The 26,122-nt window shown below is 48.1% G+C and overlaps 1 protein-coding gene across 1 annotated transcript in view; it reads right to left on the bottom strand.

Moving 5' to 3' along the window:
- The window catches only part of CDH23 (cadherin related 23), a 128,426-nt gene that overhangs the window by 85,513 nt on the left and 16,791 nt on the right, over positions 1 to 26,122 (bottom strand). Inside the window, exons 4-6 of the mRNA XM_052676613.1 lie at positions 9,441 to 9,583; positions 7,464 to 7,511; positions 7,169 to 7,261 (exon numbers count right to left, since the gene is read on the bottom strand). Coding sequence (XP_052532573.1) covers positions 7,169 to 7,261; positions 7,464 to 7,511; positions 9,441 to 9,583 — 284 coding nt within the window. The remainder of the gene's footprint in view (positions 1 to 7,168; positions 7,262 to 7,463; positions 7,512 to 9,440; positions 9,584 to 26,122) is intronic.

The raw sequence follows: 26,122 nt of genomic DNA, 5'->3' as shown, positions 1-26,122 counted from the left end.
GCAGCACCGGCTGCTCGCCCAGTTTTGCCAAGAACACCCAAAAGAGAGGTACAAATCAAAGCACTGAAAGCTAAGGGATGCTTCCCAAGATGCATCTGTATTTGGGGGAAAAACATGCTCTCCAAGTCACCTACACAACAAATCTCCAAAATTAAAAAGTTTTCAGACTTTTTCTTTTGGAGCAAAACTGCCTCAAACCCCATATATTCTGTTTTCATGCTGTCTTCATTATTCACCTACTGACAAAATAAATCAAAGACATTATAAGTTTCAACAGCAATTAACGGTGGAAATTAGGCGATGGCTGCCTAACACTGATTGAAACCATTTCCTCGATCAAATTCCTCCCATTTGTAATGGAACCGATGTGAGCAGTTCTGCTTATATATAAATATTTCAAAAAAAAATACAGAGACTGATTTATTCTATTATTTTACCACAAAATACGACCGGCGGTAGAGAACTTATTATACATGACCATCCCCGACATTACAAAATAATAAAACATAAAATGCAATTCTGAAAAAGAAATTGGACTGAACTTATTGCGCGAGTGGTTTTTATTGTCCTTTTGAAGCACCATTTCTGCATGGCTTTCCTGTCAAGGCGGCAGCGTTCCCCTAAATAGTCCCATCTTAATTAAAAACAGCATTTTTTCTTAAAAAAACAAACAAGCAAAAAACAAAACAAAACAAAAAAACAACAACCACCTTTGGCAAGAGCTTTGTACCACCCGTCCTGAGTGGCACCCTGAGCTTGGAATGGGTTTGGGACCCTTACAGCACAGTGGCGTTGCTCACACATGTTTGCTGCCTCTATTCTCCTCCCACAGGGCCAGATGGGACCATTCGGAATAGCAGCAAAGTCAGAGCTTTGTAGAGTATTGTCCAGATCCACCACGATGCCATCCTTGGTCTCCCCACGCCATGCTTTCCATCTGGCTGCAGTCACTGCCCTACAGGATTGTGAGCTGTACCCAAGCCATCCTTCCCACCTCTGTCTGAGCTGCTCATTGCTTCTGCACACTGCTTTTCCTCCCTCTGCCCTAAGATGATTTCTCCAGCTCTGTGAGCCTCATTTTCCCAGCACGACCACTGCTCTGCAGAGGCACTGAATTGCTTGCTGCCCCACAGTGGCTTTTCTTCCAAGCTCCAAATGGGATTTTTTCCCCCTTTTTTCTGCCTTCCCATTTCCCTTTGCCCACCCCTGCGCTGCACTGGTCAGAGCAGCATGACTATTTCTAATTTCCAGGCTGCCCCCCCTTGCTGCAGCATCCAGCCAGAGCCAGCCCAAGTTTTGCCTCGTGGAAATGACTGTTATCTCCAGGACACTTTACGCATTACTTCCACGCCATTTGGAGTTTTCCGCCCCAGTAGTTTCTGTTGCGTCTCTCATTTCACTCTTCTGGCACGTGTTTTAAAGGCCCAGGATCTCCTGTTCTGCTAGACCAGGGAATGGGCTGCCAGACAGCAACTTGCCCCCTCCCTGCAGGACTTCAGGACATCACCAGGACCCTGAGACACTCTCCATCTGGCGTCACAGTGCACACATTGCTGATAACAACCAAAACTCACATGTCAGCAAACTTTGGGAGGGATCCCTTTGGAAGGGATCATAAAGTAACAGAATCTTAAAATTGGAAAAGCTTTCTCAGGTCACCCAGCCCAATCCTATTTGTCCACTGCCCACATCCCTCAGTGCCACATCTCTATGGCTCTGCAACACCTCCAGGGACGGTGACTCCATTGGGAGCAGCCTGTGCCAATACAGCACCACTCTTTCAGAGAAGAAATACTTCCTAATATCGAACCTGCAGAAGTGGGTATCTATCAATACTCACAAACTCAACTCAGAGCCAACATGTCAAAGGGCATCCCATCATAGCATCATAGAATAGCTTGGGTTGGAAGAGACCCCAAGAATTATCAGACTCCAACAACAGCCATCCCCAGAAGCCCACCAAAGCAAGCTCTTATATCTGGTACATTTCCACACAGGGCTCCTGTGGTCTCTGCCTGCAAATTCCAGGAGACAGTCACAGCACAGCCACTCCATCACAAATGAGAAAGGTCATCCCATGGCACAGCCACCAAAATCATGACTCAGCAATTTTCTGCATATAAAGATATGTTTTAACATCCAATCTATAGAAATGGCCTCATCTCGGCAGATCACAAGGGCTGAAGTAGAGAAGGGAGGGAGAAGCCTGGGTTTCTTTGAGGGATATTACTTCCTACCTAGTGATTACAGAGCAGATGAAACCCTCTCAGAAGAGATTATCTCATCCAGCTAAGAGATGGCTTTTTAATGGATAGACAGTATACCCGCCTTTAAAGCCGCTGAAAAGAAGGAAGACCCTTCAAACATGGCTCTGCTTCCACTAGTTTGCTGGACAAAGTCAAAAAGTAATTAAAGGTTCTCAAAAATAATAATACAAAAAATCTGCAAAGAGGAAAAACATCACAGCAAACACAAGGTGACCAGATCTCTGACGCCAAAGGGAAAGCATTAAGTTCATTCCACCTGTGTATTTCATCTACACAAGTATGGACACCCCGAAGGAGAGGCTAGGATGGAATTTCTTGTGCTAGCAATTGGATGAGCCACGTTTTGTGCTCATACACAGCGCCACGCGGATGCTCGCCTACCCAGAACAGGGAACCAACTTGCTTCTGGCCAACGATGTTTAATGAGCAGAGCCTGAATAATTCACAAATTTGTTTCTTGTCTCTCCAACAAGTTACAAACAAACCCAACTGAAAACCATCATAAATAAATGAATTTGCATGGGAGGTGCCATAGAGGAGTTTGATATGCTGCGGATTCTGTGTGCAGGGTTGGCAACAGGAAGGGCAAGTTGGATTTGGGGGGGTAAATTATTCATTGTAAATTATTTGCGCCACTCTCAACTCCACACAGAAGCACACAGGCAGGAGGAAAAAAAAACAAAACAGAGCAGAGGGGAAAAAAGAAAAAGAAATGAGGAAGGAAAGTATCCAGCAATGATTATAGACTGCTTTAGCGTGCAGTGGGAACACTGTTCTTATCATCTCTGTTATCGTTGCCTCCAATTCGAAGCCTCTTTGTTTAAAGAAAGGGGAAAATAACCCAAAAGGTGTCTTGATGAATGCAAGGCAATTGAATGGGCTGCAGACGGAGCTCACGCTCATTGCAGCTGCTTCGTATGCGCAGCATCAGCCCTCAGTGCCATTGCTACAGAGTTATACGAGCCCCTGAAGGTTCCCAGGCAAGATGGCAGGGAACCTGATGTAATTACCAACATTATTACCATTAAAGAAAAATAATAATTTTAATTACAGCTAGGGCTTTGGGGTCTGTCTCCAGTCCTCCTCATCTCTGCTCACCAGCCAGCACAGCCTGCTTCCAGGCTGTGTAATGGGACAGGGCAGGATGGCCCCCTCCTTTCTCTCCCCTTTCTGCACAATTTAAAAAGTGCTGTTTTCATCACACCGACATATTAAAGGTGCAAATGGTAACCAGTGATGGCTCATGAAAGCTCAGGAAAGCCACCTCAAGCAGCAGTGGCTGCTGATGGCAAGTGTCCACACGCATCCCCATTTAAAACAAAGGGGGAAATAGAGCTGAGTGCAGATGTGACACCTGTAAGCTGGCCCTTTCCAAACTGATGCTGTGTGCAGCCTCTCCCACCTTGCCTTTTGCTGTTGTTGGCATGAACCCAAGAAGAGCACCTTCTTTTACAGACCTTTGGCAGAGGGAGGGGAGGACAGAGACCTTTTTCAGCAGAGGAAAAGCTCAGCGATGATATATGGGCCTTACACAGATCAATAGGTGGCGCTTAGAGATGAGCTGCGTGCCTTTGGGAAACAGAGTCCTGCTGTAAATAATATCACTTGGCCAGTCATAGGTATTTCTTTGAGAGGTGAGTGTCCTCTGGTGAGAGCACTGAGCAGCCCCGAGCTTGGCCAGGGACAGCTTTTTGCTGGAAGATGTAGCCTAGTGGTACACCTTTCTTCATAAATCCTTAGAGGTAACAGCAGAAAAGAGAGGGTTTTCAGAAGAAGGGAGAACCCCCTGTGGATAAGTTCCTGAGCAAGGAAGCACACAATTAAGCAAACTTTCTGCCTGTGTGTGAAGTCTGCTGATGCTCTGGAGAGAAGGACGTGGCTTGAATTTGGCTAACAGGCTCAGAACCACCCCACACAACAGCCTTGGAACCCAAGGGCCTTGGTGTCTTGAGGAACCCAAGATGTTGAACTAGAGACACCCCAGCTCCTGGAAACAGCGGAGATCATCACAAAGTCATAATTGGGCTACATGCTCCAATGGCCTGGTGCTTAGGGTCTGGGATGTGGAAAAACAGTAGGAACCCAGGGCCAAGGATCTAGCCCCATCTCAATGCCAGGAATCACAGAACCAGTGCACAGGCTTGGATCTACTCCATGTAAAACTGCTGAACCACAGCAACACAGGGAGACCGGGTTTCCTCCAGACCCAGTGAAATGTGAAAACAGATCAGACAGAGCAGACTGGAGTCGTCAGGGACTGAGGCATCACCCCACCAGCCAGCCCCAGGGTCAGCAGCACATCTTCCCTGACTCGAAAGCCAAGCTCAGAGACTCCCCCCCAAAAAAAAAGAGTCACAGTAGCCCAGGGTTGGAGGAAGATGAGGAGGACATGGGAAAAGTGAAGCAGGAGGGTTGCACACAGGAGGAGCACAAGCCCTGAAGGTCAGTGCAGCAAGCAGGAGAGTGGCTCACTGATGGACGCCAGCAGCACCATGGGGCACAGGCACGGTGCACACGTCTTCGCAAACTGGAAAGCCATAAAAGTCTATTACAGCAAATCAAACAGCAGTCAGCATGACAGCCATTAGCCTGAAATGAATACACGAGAACTTAATGAGCTCTGTCGAGGCCAGCTTGGTGAATTAAGTTGCCAATTCTAGCAGGATTCCCCTTTCTTTACAGACTGGAGCGCGCCCGCGCTGCCTCGTTGCCTCCTAACGAGCGGCCGGCGGCATGCCCTTGCCCAGATGGGATGTACCATTATGCTGCAGGCACCCCTGTGTCCCGCACCAGCCCATGTCCGGCTTTTTTGGGCAGGGATGGTGAGGACCTGCTGAGCATAGGAGATGCGCAGCAGCTGCTCTATGCCCTCAGAGCCATGGTAAAGCCAGATGCCCACTGCCCTCATCCCCATCTTGTGCTGGAGAACAGCAGCCCGCATCCAAATAATTCACGTTCACAAATCAAGCAGACTGCGGAAAATGCTGGGACGGGTGTTTAGAGGCAGTATTGTTTTTAAAGGTCAGTTTACTTCATGTTCCATTTATTTATGCACACTCTTCTTTTGACTTTCCCAGCGCCGCACAATAGTGGCGAGGTTTAAATGGCCTTTCTGTTGCTGCTCCATTAGCTAGGACAACTGCAAATCGATACATCCATTTATCTCAAAATTAAAAAGAGAAAAACCCTCGTTAGCTGCCAATTCTACACAGGTCCAGTCTATGCAAAACCACTAGTGCTTCTGCTGGTGTGCACTCCATTCCCAAACTTCTATCACTATTCATTCATTATCCAACGGTGGTCATTGACACATTTGGGTACTCGCAGCCTTGCCACTGGCCCTGGGCTGTTAGAGCTTGGGGACAGTGCCATCTTCTATCTGTTTCCTGCACCCACACCAAACTTCAGCTGCTTGCAGCCAAAGCAAGAGAGCACCTCTACCTTGAGAGCTGAGTGGGAAATGTCCCTGCCCATTCCCTCGTGGGCTGCAACCTCCAGAGACACCCCATCCATGCCCTGCTTGCATGCAGTCTGCCAAAGAAATGCCGTCTGCCCAGCAGAGGAACAGAAGTGCCTGTAGGACGCTGGCTGAGCAAAGGGTTTGTGGCTCATTACCTCTGGTTGGTGCCCTTGCTTAAAGATCACGGATGGAAACTGAGAACTGGCACACAGTGCCTTATAATTAGATTAGGCCAACTTCCAAAGCAGCATGGCTCGAATGGCTGAGCGAGTATGTGGGGGCACAAACCAGGCTGTGCCCCACGCGCTCACAGCCCTCATTTCCTCCCCAGCGCCTTTGCTCTCCCTGCTCCCTAGGCTTCACACAGAGGTTGAGGGCTGACACATGGAAGGCTTCATTCATGTGCTCAGGTCACCCAGCCCAACTCCAGCCCACCCATATCTGCCCGTGTCCCTCAGTGTCACATCTCTACAGCTTTGCAATGCGTCTGGGGATGGTGACTCCCCCACCTCCCTACACAGCCACTGCATCACTACTCTTTCGGAGAATAAATTTTTTCCTAATACCCAACCTGAAGCTTTCCAATACTGGTTCTTAAGGAGAGTAACGAAAGACATGCACCTATCGGCATCCAGAAGTCTAAGCAAAAATGTGAGAGCATGGAGCAGCTCGTGCATTCCCTGCCAAGTCATTTCTGCACCATCCATGCTGCAAGGAGGAGAAGAAATGGCTCTGGCTCTGTGCCACTGTGGAGAGAGGTTTTGGGGGACTCGGTGCGAGGCAGGCAGCACGATCAGGAGATGAGCTCCTGGCTCGCACGTCATAGGCTGCCTAACACAGAGCTCATCCTCACAGCAGGGTGAGAAGAACCCAGCCCAGCACAGTGAGATAAACCATGGTAATGTAATTGTTTGTACCTCTCCATCATTGGAGGCTGCTTGATTTCACACACACACGTACTTGACCTCACCCATGCCTTGAGGTGTGCTCAGGGATGAACAGGGAACAACAGGAAAATCTTCATCCACAGGAGAACATGGAATGCTCTATTTCAAACACAACACTCTGAGCTTGTTATCCTCCTCCTAACACCAGCAGGTTGAGGAGCATTTCTGCCAAACCTAGCTCTAGGTGCAGAAGGTCTCCTTAAGAAGGTGCCAGCACTGAGAGATCATGACAGAATAGTATGGAAACCTATCCTTGGAGATATTCAACACCTGGGATGGATAAAGCCCCAAGCAACCTGATCTGACATTATATCATCTCTGTTTTAGCAGGAGGCTGGGCTAGGTGACTTCTGCTGGTCCCTTCCCACCTCCATCATTCCAGGCCCTCATGGGACAAGTCCTGCTTTCCCCAGACCCCATCATTTTACTTCTCCCCACCATCAAGAGCCTCCAGGATGGAATGCTCAGCAGCAACCATGTGGTGAGGCACCTACCTCAGGTATGCGGACACTGTAGGGCTGGTTGTGGAACTGTGGTGCATTGTCATTCACATCTCCCACTTGGATGTTGACTGTCCCCTTGATCACCTGTGGCCACGGGGGATGAGGACAGTGAGTGGGCATCAGCCTTATGTATATACTTAGAAGCTAACTTGAGCTGGTGGCTGCTTTCCCCTGCATTGACTTGCCTTGGTGCTGCCCCCAGCCCACTCCCCAGGGCCAGGGTGACCCATCCCCTACACTCCCCTCCGCACACGCCGCAGACCATGAAATGAGAAGTCACACTTACCCCCTGGCTGTCGCTGACAGAAAATTCAACCGTGAATTCTGACTTGGTCTGAAAGGGAAGGAGAAGAAAAACATATAATTAAAGATACTGGAGTGTTTATCTGCAGATGGCAGGCTTGGGACTTTTAGCCAATATTATTACATGCAAAATGCTTTCAGGACCTTCAAAAGAAGAGAAGGGGCGCTTGAGTGCAATTACCTCTGCTGAGGACAAGTGCTGAGAAGCACGGCTGGCTAGCAGGGCTCCAGCAGATTCACAACACTGAGAAATACCCTGCTCAGGTTGGGAAGATGCAGGGAACCTCAGCTCCAGCCCACAACTGAGCTCTCGGAGCACTGCTGCCACCTTCCCAAAAATTCCTGCCCCAGGATACCATGTTGCTGGGAGCACTGGGATGAGCACAGGGAATTAATGGGTTGAAATCCCCTAAGTGCGTTCAATAACCCCCATGCAGTCCTCCGTGCCCCTTATTGCTGTAACTGATTTAACAGGCTGTCCTGAAACTGTGATGTATTACAGTCACAGGTGCTAGGGTGAGAGACAGGCTGGTGAGAGGGGAATGTTGGGTGTCAGGAGCAGGATATTGCTAGCAAAGGTAGGGCTGTTCTTCTCAACTTTTCTCCCCCCACCTTCCCCCCCCCCATCAGCAATCATGCTGCTCACGTTTTACTAAAGAATGATGCTGAATGGGAAGACCAGCTTTGACCACCATATCTACCTGGTGGTTTGATTCCCAGCCCCAGACACGCACCCTGCAGTCCTCAGCTTCCCTCTATATCCCAGTCCCTGCCTGCAGCAGGAGCACTGAGTACAGCAACAAGCAATGCTCCTGCTCAATGCTCAGCTGGAAAGCAGGGGGAGCATCTCCCTGTGTTGCAGACCTGGGTGATTTATTCCAAACAAGAGTGGTGTAGGGACAAGCAGCAGCTGTCAGCGCCCAGACCGGGAGCATTACTTTCAGCAAATCAGCAGCTCATCCTACAGAAGGGTTTGGGAAGCAACTGACACCACATTTGCCCAATCCACCACCTCCAGGCCTCTGAGTTGGTTAATACAACTCATCTCCTGTCTGGGGTGATGCCTGCAGGCAGACAGGGTAGTTGGAGCACAAGGGACAAGGAAGTTCCACTCCTGGGATATCCACCCTGCTGCCTCTGCTCAAGGAGGGACAGGCAGTAGGGAAGGCAAGAAAAATAGAAGACAAAAAACACCCAATTAAGTATCTGATCTTAAGAACTGGGTAAACAGAATAACCAGAGAAATCTGTCACACTCATGCTTGCCCACACATTTTCTATAATCAACAAATACATAGAGCGGTGTGGTTAGATCAGTATCCAGAGACCACATAGCTGGAAAGATCATCACATTGGAAAGGGATAATTGGAAACAAATGGAAAATGCTCACCCATGTCATAGGCTCACAAGACAAACTTCAAGAGGAGCAACCACCAAAAAGAGATCCTTCTGCAGTGGCAGTCAGCCCTCAAACAGGGTCTAGGAGGGGTGCAGCCTAGCTCCACCCCTTCTGGTCACACAGCTGAATTGCCTTCACCTGTGCTCCTGCAACTGACTGGGTGCTTGCCTCAGGTGATCAATCAGAGGTTCAGGTCGTGATTCAACAATTCCCATAAACCCCTCATTGTAGTGTGTACATTTTTTGGCTCAGGGCTTTTCTTTTTTGGTAAAAAACTGTTTTCCTTCGAATCTTTGTAGGAGTGAAAAGACCTTAAAAATAATAATCATTTTGTCTCACATCTGGCTCCTCTTCTTTTGCTCTATTTTCCCTCTCCCTGCATCATTTATCTTGATGTAACTCCCTCTGCCTTTCCTTCCTCTCTCCCCTGAACTGTTACTTTCCCCTATATGTACAAAAACTTGCTCCCCCTTCCCTACCACTTCTCTCAGACGGCTTTCTATGCCTGGATTTCTGGATAGCATGCAGCCGGATGGGGAGAACCCCAGGCAGAGCTGTTACCTCTCTGTCCAGGGGCTGCCGGAGCCAGACAACTCCAGTGACACTTTCCACAGCGAAGAACCTGCTGGCCTCCTCGCCAACCACACCAAACACCAGCGGGTCATTGTCCAGATCCCGGGCCAGCAGCTGGGTCACTGAGGAGCCTGTGAGACAGAGGAAAGAAATCATCAGTGGAACGCTCTCAGGGGGGGGTTTACATTGGGCAGTAGGGAGGATTTGTTCATGGAGAGGCACTGGGATGGGCTGCCCAGGGCAGCAGTGGAGTCCCCATCTCTGGAGCAGTCCAACAGATATGTGGATGTGGCACTAAGGGACGTGATTTGCTGATGGGACTTGGTAGGTCAAGTTGGTGGTTGGACTTGGTGATCTTGAAGGGCTTTTTCAACTGAGAACATCGTATAGCTCTACAAAATGCTGAAAATACTCGGCTTGCCAGCTATCCTGGGCACCACAGAAAGTGGAAGAATCTTCAACTCATCTAAAGCAAGGGCCCACAAATCAGGCTGCCACAAGTGCTGGGTGTTTCTTGTGGCAGTAGTGACACGGACTCCGTTGCTGGTGCAGAATGGAGACCTTCATTGTCCGTGCTTACAACCTTTTATTCTCACAAAACCCCTTGGTCACATGTACCAACCGGGCGCCTCATGCGTGCTGGAGCAAGTAGCTACCAAACTTGTTTACTCATTTGCAAGGTAATGACTTTATTTGTCCCACAACTCCCCCTTGTTTGTTAATTTGAACAACAAGCATTTGGTATTAATATAAAGAGTATATGCCAACAAACATGCAAAAACCAAAAAACACATTAATCTGTGTGATCTTTCAGACGCATGGTCCCAAACCTTCATATCACCCATCAAGCTAAACCCATGATTTTTCAATATGTAGCTTTTGCCCCACGAATCAAAAATTTTTGAGGTTGTTGTCACACTGCTGCAGTATTCACAGTCCAGTTGCCACCATAGGCTTCAGTTGTGAGGGTACCCAGAAGGTTGTCATGTGTCCAAAGCAGCAGCAGATGCTGATGGTAGAGTCAAGCAGGGCTGTATGACTCTGGCTGGAACCCATCATGGTCCAGCATCTGTGGAAATGCAAGCATAACCTCTTCCCCTCTTTTTTTTTTTTTTTTTTTTTCTTTTTTCTTTTTTTTTCAAGGATAGGGAAATCTGTTATTAAATCACTGAAATTATCTATTCAGAACCTGAATTATGAAAGCCAGGCAGGTGCAGGTAAGATATACAGTTGTAAATACACACATTACATTCTTAAACGCCAAGCATACGTCTGCAGCTCCTGCTCCCATACGCTGACGATGAGCCCCGGGTGCTTGCGGTGGTGGCTCTGCGCTCCAGCGCCTTTTGTTGTGCAGATTCTCCCCAAAAGCCCATCCACATCACGTGCTGAGTACTTGTCAATTGTGCCAAGGTCTTGCAATCACGAAGACAAAGCGCGTAACTTTTCATAACAGAGCTCAATAGATTACTGGTATGGGGAGAGCAGAGTCTGAATCCGAAAAACAGAATCACTGGACAGGCGAGAGCTGAATGCAATCTCTGAACGATGTTAAAATCCCCCTCCAGGTCAGCTTCTTTGCGGATCGCTCGCCAAACTTCACGCCGATCGGGGGGTTTCAGGTCTGGTTCCTTTCTCGAGCTCATCAGCCTGGGGTCTAAAAGATTGCTGTCATCATCGCGGTCCTTTACAGCGGCTCCCACCACAGCAGGAGCCGTGGGTTCTATTGGGACGATGGATTCCGCACGTTCTTGTAGCGATGCAAATACCAGTCTCCAAGGCCCCAGAAGGTCTTTAACCACAGGGTCAGAACGCGTAGCTGCGCCTCACTCCGGCTTTGTCCCACGTTTCTACGGCATAGATCATAGCCTCATCTATTCCTTCTACATTACGAGAGACAAAAGCCGCCTTAAATCGAAGCTTTCCACTTCAGCGTGGTGCTTCTGCAAAACCGTTTCCAGTATTTTGCAGACCGCCTCCAGCCCCTTTGTTACACTCGTTCCCATTGGTCCCCGTTGCTCACCTCCGTCCTGCAGAAGTGATTCTGGCTGTGCAGCTTGGTCCTGCTTCCCCTCAGCAGATTTCGGGTCCAACTGCCTTTCAGCACCATAATTCTTTGCCACAGGTCAGCTTGATGGCTGATTATCCCCCGAGGCTGACCCTGATACAGTGTCCCTTTTGTGGCAGGATAGACACAGACTCTGTTGTTGGTGCAGAACGGAGACCTTTACTGTCCGTGCTTACAACCTTTTATATCCGCAACAGCGCCTTGGTCACACGTACCAACAGGGTGCCTCGTGCATGCTTACATCTGGCGCAAGTAGCTACCAAATTTGTTTACTCATTTGCAAGGTAATGACTTTCTTTGTCCCACAGTTTCTCTTCGAAATTGGAAATGCAATGCTTGGAAAAATGACTAGGATAGCAATAACAGCAGGATTGTGTCTGCCGTGTACAAAGGCAGCAGCTTTGGACCTCCGGAGCCATGTTTTGCAGAGCTGCGTTTCATACATTTTTGCCCCCGGTCTCCTCCCCTCTGGGGCATTTTTACACTTTCTTCAATACACTTTCACAGAGGCGCCAAAACGCGGTAACGGACGCCCAAGACATCCGCAACCCCCTCTTTGGCAGCACGAGGGCACCCCACAACCCTAAAACACGGGGATGAGAATGAAGGTGACCTGTCTTGGAGCAGGAGAGATGCTTGGCACCAGGCAATTACAGAGCGCTTGGTCCAGCATCAATCACAGCAAAAATAATGGCAAAGCTGATACGAGATTCCATTAATAAAGAATTAATAGAATTGATAGGAACGTAATTAATGCCAGTCAACATAATTTTATGGAAAATAGGCCTTGTCAAACAAACCTGATTTTATTCTTTGATGAGATTACATTTTTTGGCAGATAAAGGTAACTGTGGAGAAGTAATAGACTTTTGTAAGACATTTGACTTAGCGCCGTGTGACTTTCTGATTAAAAATTTAGCACTGTATGATAACCAGCAAGTGTGCTCAGCTGAGGACAACCAGCAGGTGCCAGGGCTACTGGCCACGGGTAGGGGACATCCCAGCGCGACGCTGAATTGCTGTCAGCACAAATTCAGGTGACACGAAGATTGACAGCATGGCAAACAGCAGGGGAGAGAGAGCAGTCAGGTGAAACGCTCGGTAATTTGGATCTGTTTGGATAGAAAAAGGAATAATAATAAAAAATAAAAAAGGAGGTTTGCACAACCCCACTCCAAACGTCCTCGAAGGAAAGCTGGTGGGGCACAGTGGCAGAGAAGGGAGACTTAAAGTCAATTGTCCTAGTAGGATACACTTATGAGAAAAGAGAGATGACTCAGGCTGTCTCGAGCACATCCGCAATGAGGACAAACGTAACACTTAAAGATGACTATTCCAGCACAGGAGAGCACAGCAAGCCCAGTGCTCAAAAAAGACAAATCTCTATTAGAAGAAAGTACTTCTAATAGAAGCACTTCTAGTTGAGAGGAACTACGGCTAACTGCTGGAAAATGAAAAAATATATCTATAGATCTCTCTATATACGTATCTATCCTTTTCACCAGTACAGGTTCAATGCAGTGATGGGTCTTGATCAAAGACACAATGGGTGAAGTCCCAGCCCACTGTGATCAGGCAATCCATCAGCAACTTGCCCATCTATTTGATGACTGCAAGCATAAGGAGATGAAAGGTGACCTACACCTTCTCAAACCTCACAGTCCTTACACGAAACAAGCTACTGGCTTGTGTTTATCTCAGAGGACATCTGAAGCCATTCTTAGCAAAGGTTTCTTTGCCCCAGGAGATGGGTAAGCCTGTGACCATGCCTGTGACAGTGACAGCCAGTAACAAGGACAAGGCAAACCCAGCATCATTACTCTCCATTTTATAAAATTTTATAGGAGAAACTGATTTTCCCCCTTTGTACCTTGTACAGAAATGTAGACCAACAGGGTATTAGCGACCTGGGGGAGATGCCTATGTGCTCCTCCTCTGCTTCAGACCCCAAAAGGTCTCGGCTCCATTTCACAGTGCAAGGGAAAAGATCTTAAAAATCCTGCTGAACAGCAAAACCGTGTCCCACCCTGTTCTAATCATAGCTGCATTCATGGCTCGTGTGCTGCAAACCCACTTGTACAAAAAAATCAGGCAGCAAACGAATATTTAACTCTTCTCTGTCACCCTGCATTCCAGTTACCTCCCGCTGGCAGGGAATTCAGTTCCTAACTGGGGGAAGCTGGGGGCCAGCATGAAGTGGCTGTGGGCTGAGAGCATCCCACCACCTGCACCCCTGGCTGCTGCCAGCTTGCCATGTGCAGCCAGATCCCTGCCAAGCACACCGCGCGTTGTGGGAAACAAGAACCATGCTTGCATACAGACAAAAATAACAAATTAAAGAGGAGATAACAAGAAGTGGGCCCCCAAAACAAGATAAGAGACTTCACAATCTCCATTACATTCCTTACTCTGATTTTTGCATATTTTTGCAATTTCTCCTTGGGAGAAAGCTAAGTTTAGGCACATGGTGCAAGGCAGGTGTGCAGGCTGCTTCTGTAGAGAGGCAGTGTGAAGACTGGGAAAGCACTGCAAGAGCAGCATGAGAAAGGTGCAGGAAATAACTGCAAAAAGAAGTGGGCTCCCCTTAGACAGGGAGTAATACATTCATCAGAAACCCCTTTTGTGGTATTTGCAAATGAAAAGTAGTGTCTGGGCTGTGCTGAGGGAGCAGCTGATGCCACAGACCTGAGAACCAACCTGGCAAGGGCCTAGGCTGAGGAAACAGGGATAAATTATCCTTTTGCAGTTCAAAGTTATGGGCTCCATTTGTTTCCCCTCAGGAATCAGACAGGGCAGTTAAGTGTCTTGATTCCAGCAGATAATCACAATTTATCTTGTCTCCTTTTGCTTCCTTTCTCTCAATCACAGCTACTTCTCTCCCTTTCTCACACGTACACAGATTTCCTTCTTTTTCCAAGTCTTGAACTCTGATTGACCTCGGGAGCTTGTTGTCACTGTTGTTTTATTCCCCTAGGAGTTGGTTTTGTGAGGTTTGACTGCTTTACAGGGGCATACTTTTCATAGAATCATAGAACCATGGAACCACTTAGGTTGGCAAAGCCTTCTCAGGTCACCCAGCCCAACATTGCCCATCCCCACGTCCCTCAGTGCCACGTCTCCACGGCTCTGCAACACCTCCAGGGACAGTGACTCTCCCCCACTTCCTTAGGTGCCACTGCATCAGCTCTCTTTCAGACAAGAAATGTGCCCCAGTGCCCAGCCTGACCTTCTCCTGGCACAACCTGAGGCCATCACCTCTCATCCAACTTTTGCCCCCATACAGGAAGGGATTCCTGTCTCAACATCTTGCTTTCAGCTACCAACCTCTATGTATTTCTTCTTCACTGGCTTTGCTTTCAAGAAGAGGATGAGGAAGAAGAGTTTTTGGAAGCTCTGAGACCCAGGGCCAGGCAGGGGAACGGAGAACGAAGGAGAACTATGGGGGAGTGCAGTTGCCAGAGCAAGATGCCGACAGCCTGTGTGGGGCACAACGGAGAGCACTGAGATGCAACAGGTTTCTAATTAGTTTCTTAATAAGATGCTCTCTTAAAAGGTCTGATCCATACCCAACTGGAGTTAATGGGAATCTCTTCGTTGATTGAGCTGGCTTTGGGGCACAAGGCTTCAGGCATCAGCAGCACTTTAATATTAAAAACATTTTAATCCCTGTTTGAAAGCCAGTGCTGTTTCTCCTTGGCTGTTGCAACATGCTCACCCCTCTTGATCTTGGGAGGGGGGGGATCCTACCACTGCCACATCCTCCCAGCAGCACCTCTGCTCCTCTCATTCCTCAGAAGGGATGGGAACAATTAACCCCAGTGCAGGTGCCCCAATCAGCCCCATCCTTCACACATTCCATGGAGGCATTTGGTGGATCTGATCTTGAAATCCAAGCCCTATTCTTCACATTTGTCACCTCCTCCCTTTTCTTTGCCTGCAATTCATTTTCTCTCTCATCTTTCAGAAAATAAATAAATGAGAAAAAGAAAGCTTTTTTTCCATGGTGTTTTCCCAAATACTTTTCCTCTTACAAAGAAAGAGGAAATGCCAATATTTCTGTGCTGCTGAGCAACCATACAGCATGCTACCTTTGCACCATGATGGAGGGGAGCCAACAGGGGAAAGGACATCTCCTATGGGCACCAAGGGCTCTAAGTCCTCACTTTTACCTTCCTTTATCCCAGCCTCTCAGAGTGGTTTCCCTGTCTGATTTAGGTTAGGTGTTAGGATGAAATTCTTCACTCAGAGGGCAGTGAGGTGCTAGCATTGCTGCCCAGAGCAGTGGGTGCTGCATCCCTGGAGGTGCCCAGTGCCATGGATGGGATAATGGGCAGCTTGAGCTGGGGGGATCAAGCAACCCATGGCAGGGTTTGGAGCTCAGTGATCTTTAAGGTCCCTTCCAACCCAGTCGCCATGTGAATCTGTGGTTAATGAAGATGTGGGCACCCAGGGCCTGCCTACCACGTGCTCCAGACCCTTCTGCAGGGAAGCCTTTACTTCTTGCAGCTGGGTAAGCAATATCAGCAGCACTCATGCCATGCAGGTACGTTCAGGTTACACCCTGACCATCATTCAGATATGCTCAGGGATGCCTCACCTCATACCATGGGTACAAGGACAGCCCTCTCAGCATTTTCACACCTTTCTTCCACCTGGCTGCCAGCTCATTTCCTAAACAAAAACTCAACACTCCTTCTCAGGAAGGGCTCCAGCATTTGAGCCCAAACTTTCCAGAGGGACTCTGCAAGGAAAGTTTCCACTCCTGCAGTTCAACTTGAGCTCACCATTACAGGCTCCTCTTTCTGGGCAGCAATGGGCATCATCGGGTTACTCAGCAGCAGAGTTGCCTCCACTTCCATTGCTGCCCACGTGCACCATGCACATCACCTCTTACCTATGGAAGGGAAAGGATCTCAGCATGGAGGGGACAAAAGGAAGAGAGGGAAAGCAAATCTGTGCAGTCACAATCTCCTCCGAGTGGTTTTATCACTCTGGGAGTTGAAAAGCACAGAGGAGAGCCTTCCCTAGCTGCTCAAAGCCAGAGCAGGAGGCAGTTTGTAATTTCTCTGCTGCATTTACTATTTTTAAGTGGAGTAGTTGGTATCGAGATGGCATCCATAAGCAAAGCTGACAGGCAGCAGCGAGCCTTGGGAAGAGCCCTCACTACTCGGAGGTGGCTGAAGGGATGGCTAACGCTGTTTGAAAGGAAGAGTGAGAAGAGTGAGTGATAACCGAGGGCTTTCTTAGTTTTCTTCGCTATTTACTGAACACTTTGGTTAGGTTTGCAAGGAAAATGGGAGGAAAAAAAAACAACACCACCCCCTGGGAGATAGTGAACATTCTTGACATTTATCATGAAAGTAAAGAGAATCCCTGAGGCTGTCCCAGCAGATGCTGAGCGCGAATGTGGTCAGAGAGGCAACATCCATCCCTGCAGCAAAAAACTACAGCTACAGCCAGAGGGCTAAGAGAGCAACATCCTCTCATCAGCCTTCACATGGCTCTTACAGCAGCGTGGACAGCAAGCTAGCCAAAAGCTCGTGTCTTCATGCCAATGAAAGCTACAGCCTTTGCTTGCTTGCTGACACCTCAGCTCCTCAGAAGAAGCTGCATATAGGCCCAGATCATCTCCCCTGCTCTCCTGGCTCTCCTTCCTCCCTCAGACCCCTTGATGCCCTGCAAACCTCCAGCAGGGAGAGCACCAGCAGTGTGCAAACCCAGCGAGGTTTTTGCAGCAGCATGAGCATGAAAGAAGGAAATATATACAAATGCATCAATAAAACAGGAGAGTGAAGCACCAAAAGAAGCACTTGTAAAAGGAGGAGTCCAGGTCTGCTGAGGTATTCCCACTATAAAAGTGGTTCCCACATTAAAAAACCCTCTTAAAAATAATTTCCTCTCCACGCTGCCTGAGAGCCTCATAATTACTAACAATGATCACAGAGCCATTCATTTCATCCCAAAATTAATATATCATGTTCAGAATGATATCACATTAATTTATCACAAGATTTATGAAACTTGCACTTTTTCTAATGAGATTTATGCAAATTCTGCTCCATCCATTGTTCACACCGTAAAAAAAAAAAAAAAAAAAAAAGTTCTGTTCAGGAGGCTGCTCTGTCCAAAACCTCCACTGATACGTGTCCTTCCTCTTCAGCCCTGCAACAAAGAAGGGATGTTCCCAGCCTGTACTGGGCCAACACAGCAAAGGAAAATGTAAATCTGAGGTTAGCAAAAACTTCCCAGCAATGAAATCCACTGAGATGTTAAGTGATGGAAAAGAACCCCAGCATCAGCAGCCACACAGCAGAGCTGGGAGGAGGGAATGCCAACCCAACAACAGCACCCATGGGAAAGCCCCAGTGCTTCTGGAGTACAGACCAACGGGAAGCTGTAGGAAAACCCTCCTGGGAGTGGCAATCCCCTGTCTATAAAGGCACATACATCCCCATGCCATGCTGCCACCCTGGGCACAGCTCCATTCAGCCCCGTGCCCCTCTCTGAAACACCTATATGAGTTTGCAGTCGCTCCTCCAGGAGAATCTAGCTAATGCGGGCTTGATTAATGTTTCTGACACAAAGTTTAAACTCCAAATCCATAGGATATCCCTTTCTAATTAATTTTTGAAATAAGAAGCCACCCAGAAAGTCTAAGGAATGTTTCCATTGTTCCTTCCTGCCTTCTCCCAGCCTCCCCACCTCCCTCCAAAAGAAAGGAGTTTAGTTTCCAACTAATTAAACCATCACAGAGCACAGGATACTCTGTCACAGGTGCCAACATTTGGGGGGGGGAATGCCACCCAGTTCTCCAGTATAGATATCACAGCACAAGAGGATCAAGCAGAGAAACAAGTTCGTAGGTGATTGCAAGAGCTTCACTCTGGCTTCCCACTAATGCCAATGGATCCAACACACCAGAGCAGCTTTAGGGTGCTGTGCTCAGACCCTGCAGACAGCTTGGCACCCTACAGCCACCCTCTCCCCACTTTGAGATGGGCAGAGAAAAGGAAAAAAAGATGAAACTCCCAGGTTGAGGTGAATACCCACCTTATGAATACACACAAGCTTTGGGATGAATGGGTTTGGTGTCCTGCAGGGTGGATGCCCTCAGCAGGATCTGCCCCGCATGCTGGTCCAGTTCCCACTGCTGCCAGTCCCTCTAACGAGCAGTGTGAGCTGCCCTCCCTCAGCCTGCGGAGACTGATGTCAGCACAGCATCACTGCTTCCAGAAACACGAGACATCTGTGGAATGCATCACATGGAATAACCAACAGGCACTGGGACCAAAGTGCTGCACTGCAGAGATGGGGTCAGCCGTGAGCATAGAGCAGTTTTCTGAACAAAGCCAGGCAAGCTGTGCTCTGCCTGCTGGCTGGTGAGAAGAGAGATAACAAGGGGCTCCTGACCCTAGAAGAGATGAAACCACGGCACCATGCAAAGAGCTTCACAGGTCAGGAGCAGCAGGCGACCTGTTGCAACCTCCTTTGCTAACTCAAGGATGCTGAGCCAGCAGTGCAACACTTGCACTGGCACTAGGAAAGCTGAGACTTGCTCAGGAGAGGAGCGAGCTAACACACAGCACCAAATGGACATTGCTTCTCCTCAGCCACATTGAGATTTCTGGAAGCATGCTTGGGCACAGGGAAGAAAAGCAGAAGTCGTTTAATGAGGTGCTTTGCTACTTGGTGTAAATAAATGATTTATGAGTAAGATGACACACCGAGTGCTTTGCATCTTACCCAAGCAAGGTAAAGCAGCTCTTTATTCATTAGAAAAGAGAGGCTACTCTCTGAATAATATGAGGTCAGAGATAGCCTGTTCAGTTGCAGTGCCCAGGTGAGGTTCCAGGACTGTTTTGGCACTGAGCAGAGCTCTACCACATCACTCCCTCAGTGGCACGTGGGTACCTCATTGCCATGCTCCAGGCACCAAATGCCACCTTTGAGATGGTGCTGTTGAGAGCCACGTGTCCCCAGCCTTTCTGCCAAGCTGATCACTATGGATGAGGACAAGAAATGCCCGTCAGCACATTTTACTTGCACAGGGGAAGTGGGAGCAGGATTCATTCACATCTTATTTGAAATCTCATCTATGCCTTACAAAAGATGAAGCTTCCCTAGAGTGCTCAGCCTCACGGGGAATATTCAACCCTCTGTGCTACAGCTTGCCTCGGCCCAGCTGCTCTGCTCTCCCTGAGCAGTTCAAGGAATAAATGCATGCAGCCATCCTGATGCAAAACGTTGCTGGATATTTTGCTCCAGCACAAAGTGACCTGGCCCATGCATTGCTCAGCTCCTGCAAGAAGAACCTGTAGAAAACTGGGAGTTCCACTGAGTGTCTGAAGACAGAAGATGGTACCAGTGGTCAGATTTTTGTCTGCAGACCTCGGATCCATAAGCAAATTGGCCTTGGACTGTCACCATAACTCTCAGAGATTTCAAAATATGTGCTGAGTGATGGATTCTGCCTCATTATAATGAAGATGCAGCAAAATCCCTGCTGATTTATCACTCAAGTTGAGTTAGCACCTCTCAATCTTGCAGTAAAAGCAAGTCTCACTAGTTGGGTCAGAAACATGATGCCCAGAAAGGTCAGTTTGAGCAGGTTGCATTCCCTGGGAAGTAAACAGACCCCTTAAGAGAACCAAGAGAAACCAATGGGCACTTGGAAGACTGGTTACATACATTATAGGATGGCTTGGGTTGGAAGGGATCTCAAAGCCCACCCAGCTCCAACCCCTGCAGTGAGCTGGCTGCCTCTCAGCAGCTCACAGTGCCCAGGGCCCCATCCATGGCACTGGGCACCACCAGAGATGGGGCTCAGCTTCAGATAGCTCTAGGCAGCCTGAAGAGGTGGAAAATAGAACAAAGACGACATACAGTGTGTTAGTTCTTCCACCATCATTCCTGCCCTTGCAGCTGCCCTCTGACCCAGTGCAGCTCCCTGGGGATGTGCCCCATCCAGGACACCTCCCTGCCTCTTGCTCCCTCTCAAATGCCAAAGGGAAGCTGGGGAGAAGCCAGGCAGGTGGTGCCTGGGTAAGCGTGGCACAAGCTTATCTGCCTCCCTGCCACCACACTGCGGCAAATTGTTTGTTGATAAATGAGGCTATTTAGGAGCAAGTGATGCCAGCGTTGCAGTTATTAATGAGGCCGACGTGGAGACATTTCAGAGCGGCCCCACGTTCCATTGTCCTCTCGCTTGTGAGTAATGGGGCACTTCAGCCACGGGGCTTCAGAACCCGCTTGGGCTGCTGAGCAACAAGAAAAATAAAACTGAAGGAAATGAATGGAGCATGCTGGAGTGATGACTCTCATGCACTGAGAAAGCCAAACTTCTTGGGTGGAAGTTAGGCAGAGCTCCAGAGTTGATGTTAAGCTGAGAGTGCCCCCCCTTTCCAACTACCAAAACTCTTCCATTCACACTGCAAGCTCCTAGTGGCCATAACACAACCTGCAGCATCCTGCTCTCCCAGTCTACCACCGTGCATAGCAAACATACCCCAAGAAAAAGCCAAAAGCAAGACCCCAACAGTCCCAACAGAAAGCAGCACCGGTACAGCTGTTCTTGCAGCACATGCTACACTGCAGAGCACAATGAGGGTGACATTTGTTGAAGCCTGGGAGGCTTGCACGGGGCCAGCTCCTCACTTTGCACATCACAGTTGTGTAAACGTGGCCAGGAGAGCAATGAGCAAGAAATAAAGAGGCCAGTTATTGCCGTAGGAAACCTTGGAGTCAAGCTCTGCGGTCGCTGGTGGGAGTGCAAGGCAGAGCACACAAGCACACAGCTGTAAATTTGTTTCCAACTTAATATACCCACGAGTGTTTTTCCTTTCCTATGAAAGCATTCCCTTCTGCAAACAAACATCTGGAGATCTCTGCTACAGCTGGACAATTATCCCCAGTGACTAAAGCGTTCAATTAATTTAGTCTTTCTCGTTTGCTAACCGTCTGCAAAGGGAGCGAGGTTTGCAGGAATTTATTTGTTATTTGAATACGTTCAGTGCACTGCTTATTAAAAACATATTTCAGACAAAGGATCTCTTGCTAAGTGCTCCTACGACTGCTGCTCCAAGAGCTGGCAGCCGGCTGCTCGCAGCACGCAGCCGGTCACCACGCTCACGCGGGAGCATCTCTGCATCGTGATGGAATGCTATGCCTCTCCAGAAAGAGCTTTCCAAGGGCCCGTGGAAACACCTGCAAAAAAATATTTCCTCTTGCAAGCACAGAGCACGCGCCCACCTCGAGTGTCTTCAAAACCACAAAACAACTAGCACAGAAGTTGTCACAAACGGGATGAGAATACCCAAATTAATTGACTTAACGCAAAGCCACAGGTGGAAACATCTCTTAGTAGCTTGCACGACATTTTGCAAGCATCCCCGTTGCTCCTTATTGAGGCTCCTGTGTGTTTTGTTTCAGAACTCCAGGGAATGCTTACTACATCACAGCAGCAGGAGAAAATGGGTGAGAAAAGGGGTAGGGAAGGGCTGTTTCCAAGATGAATGCAGTCCCTGGGGTATGTAGCAACCCTAGGCTTGCCTTCCTGCTGCCCTCACCTCAAGCAGACAGCCAATGCTCAAAAAACCCCACACCCTTAGTCAGATTAGAATCCAAAATTTTAATGTCTCAAAACTCAAAACAAAGCCCTATGCTAAATCCCAGCTGCTGGGTTGTTTGAAGGCAAGAAGAAAGCAATCACGGAGGTTTCAGAGGCTGTTCTAAAAGTAGAACGTTATGAAGAGAAGAGTGATCCCATAGGTCGTAGTTTTAGGCTGTTTCTTTCAGTTGCTCCAAGGAAGGGCTTTCAAAGCTTCTCTTCCCCCTCAAGCACTAAATGGGGGAGAAATGAGTACTGACCACTGAATTGAGCATCTACTTGCCAGCAGCTACTTGTACACATCAGAGAGAACAAGGACAGCCCCAGCCACCTCTGCCACAGTTGCACCACAGATGTCAAGCAGTCCTCCAGCCCCACCAGCCCTGGGAGGACCAGGGATCCTGCAGCACAAAGCGCACAGCAAGGAGACTCAGATAAAAACCTCAAAGACAAACCACAATGAGCAGCAAGCATTTTCCTACCACCTATTTTTCTCCTTTTCCCTCTTTGGATTGTGCTTTGTTCCAACCATTGTCCCCAGTGGGATGCAAAGGACACGCTGGCCCAGGCAGCTCTTAACTTTCCTCAAATTTGGGCTGAGATTATATCTGCCATTATTGAGGAGTGTTAATAAGCTTTATTAACTGAGAGTGATGGAGAACAGAATAAGAGAAGGATTTTCCTTAGACCCAATGTGCAAGGAATTCATAACTTCCCTAATACCTGTACTGATAACTGATACTCATGCTGAGTATATTTTAAAATCAAGCTGACTCGTTCCATAAGAAATACTTAAACATATAGCGTGTGTATATATATATATATATATATATATATATATATATATATATATTCTAATCCTCTTCCAGTATCACTCATGAAAAACACCTCAAAAAGACCACGCAAACAAACAAAATAACATCTCCAGTTGAAACAGCATTGTAAGGTCCAGGAGAGCACAGGCAATTTGGGGTATCAAGAAGAAGAGGCCGAGGATGATGCACGGGATGAACCCCCACCACTGCAGGCAGCTCAGGGCACGGGCAGAATCCCATTTGTTCCAGGGGGTCTCCAGACCTTCCTCTAGACCTTCACTCTCAGAACTCCGAAGCGAACAAAAAAGGTAAAGACCTTGTGCCAAACCACTCATCTTTCAGCTCACTCTTGCAGATGATGTAGTTCTGGTCTTTGCAGATTAGGGGATGCCCGTGTGCGCTTCCATCTCTGCTATCTGCCCCATGCACCCCAGAAAGTGAGTCTGCATTTCCCTGCAACCTCTCCCTGGTTTGCAACAGGGCTCTGTGACATGCCTCCCAAATGACTGATGAGTCTCATGTTGTTTTTGAGCAACTCACGTGGCTCGCCAGCACACAAGATGACAGACCTTGGGAACCTGGGCATTAATATTGGAGATTTATAGTCAAATCTGTCACGGATGGGGAAGCTTTTTCCCCAAGAACTCTGCCTGAAGGTCGCTTTCCCTGGGCAGTAAGTGCAAAGAAAGTCTCTCAGCCACTTCAAGCCCCAGGAGAGGGCATACAGGGAATGGAGAGATACCCACAGAGCACCAACTGCAGGCTCCACCCTGGCTTTGGAACCCCCAGCCCAAAACCCATATTCTCAGCAGGTTGGGCTGTGCTTCTGAGTACGTATATGTTCACCCACAACAGACCCAGTTTCATCCATCCATGTTCAGCTGGGATGAGAGGTTTGCAAAGCACTTCTACTCCCTCCAAGACTTCTCTACACAAGAATCAGGAAGCCATTGCTGCAGGACATTTGATGCATGAGGCTACATCTTCCCGTGCACAAATACCATCAAGGAGTTCATAGATGCTGCTGCTTGCTTATATTTCACTGTCAATGCTACGCTATTATTTTTGTAAAGTGACTGCTTACTGCAACTCCAACAGGCAACAGGTGCCGTGGAAATCAGGGTAAACCTTGAAAATACAGCTTCATCCAGCACATTAGAAAAACCCCACATGTTTTTCATCCAAGGACAGTGAAGTCATACTGCATAATCTCTCTACCATGGGATTTCCCCCTAAGATTTCTGAAGTGTTCCACTGGCACAGGCAACGTACTTGTGAGCTGTGTCCAACTGCTCAAAACATCAGTGGAGCAATTAGCTCACGTTTGTTATCCACTGAACAAACTCCATTGTTTCTGTTGCTACCAAGGCTGCAGGTGGCTTGTAACAGCGGGAGGTGACAAGAGAGGGAAAAGTGGTCCTGGAGCATGTCCAAGGAAGGGCAACGAAGTGTCTGGGGCACATGCCTTATGAGGAGCAGCTGGGTGGTTCAGTTTGGAGAAGAGGAGGCTCAAGGGAGACCTCATTGCTCTCTACAGGTGGTGAGGTAGGGGCCAGTCTCTGCTCCCAGGTAATGGCAGTAGGATGAGAGATGATGGCCTCAAGCAGTGCCAGGGGAGGTTCATGTTTGGGCATTAGGATGCATTTCTTTTGTGGAAGAGCAGTGGCACAGGTTGTCCAAGGAGGTGGGGGTGTTACCATCCCTGGAGGAGCTGCAGAGTTGTGGAGATGTGGCACTGAGGGACAGTAGTAGGTGGACAGTTGGACTAGATTAGCTTAATGATCTTGTCCAACCTTATTGATTCTATGTTTCCATAAAGGCGTTTGGGACTTGTTTACTCACAAGTTATCCTTGTCCCTGATGGGGACCAAAGTACTTGCGACAGAGGAGAACCAAACCTTTGATTTCTGAGCATGCCAAGGATGTCTGGCTTGGGGACATGAAATCAGTCATTCTGCTGCTTCTCTCTTCTCCCTGCCAAGGCTCATGACCAATACAAAAAGAGAAAGTCAAGAAACTTGGGATAAGTAGAAGCAAAACACCCACTAGGACCTACCCTGGCCCAGATGGCAATTTCACAGATTTCAGAATACTCCACCAGGAGAAAATCTGCTTGGAAAAGCACAGTCCTTCTATCCTTCCTTTATCACATATCAGGACTGCATGATGGCAAGCGGTTCCCATCTCTTAGCTGGCAGAATGGATCAATCTGGACAAAGGAGACTTTAGAGGCTTAGTCAAAGCAACATGAATAAATCCAATGAATCATTTATTCAGTCAATTTTGGCTGTCTCTAACACTTCACCGTGTCAAAGTTTCTCTAGTGTATTCTTATTTAAAACAGTAATCTCTGTGGATAATTCTTAGACTCAAATTTGTTTAGAAAGCAGCAGATTATAAAACTTGAGACATTTTGGAAGGACACAGTTGACATTGTGTCATTGTTTCCCTTGCCTGAGCCTGTTTAAAGGACCAACAGGAATTAGTCCAAATCAGAAATTTCCTTTCTACTAGTCCTGTTTGGCACCATTTGTGGAACACTGCTGCCTGCAGCCTTTGCTGGATACCACATACCAGCAGACTCAGCAGAGCCCTACGAACATACCTGTCCCTGCAACACTCATCCATCTTGTCACAAATCTGAAGACCCACCACACTACTACCAAAAAGAGACTCTTTGGAGCAGAGATGAGCCAGATTCATAATCTCTGATCCCACCTGACCCAACCCCCTCCTCTCCCTCGTTATGGATGAGGTAAATTAGCTGTGACACGCATTAGCTTCAGCTCCTAATTAGGGAAAATTAATATTGGTTTTGATAGAAGTGTTGGCTCTCCCAGGCAAAGGCATTATCGAACTAATTATCCTGTTTTGGAGCAAATTCCATTGCAGAACATTCTTCTTGGGGAGCCTATAGGTTGCAGGCACCACCTTCCCAGCCCTCCCAGAGCACCTGACACCATCCCCAGCCCACTCTTTCCAAGGCCAGAGTCCTGCTGGCACTGCTCTCATGAGGATAGCCAATGATGCCATGCATCTTGGCAATGCTTCAGACAGCTAATGGCTAATTAGTGACTATTCAATGAAGAGGGCTTAAGGGGAAAGCAGGGAAAAACAAATCTATGTCACTGGGAGGAGCAATTCTGGGAAAGGTCTTCAATTTTTCATACTAGGACAAGAG

This window comes from Tympanuchus pallidicinctus, unplaced genomic scaffold (genome assembly GCF_026119805.1).
Source record: "Tympanuchus pallidicinctus isolate F22 unplaced genomic scaffold, pur_lepc_1.0 scaffold16, whole genome shotgun sequence".
In the NCBI taxonomy this organism is placed as follows: Eukaryota; Metazoa; Chordata; class Aves; order Galliformes; family Phasianidae; genus Tympanuchus; species Tympanuchus pallidicinctus.
This window is presented reverse-complemented; position numbering and strand designations above follow the sequence as displayed.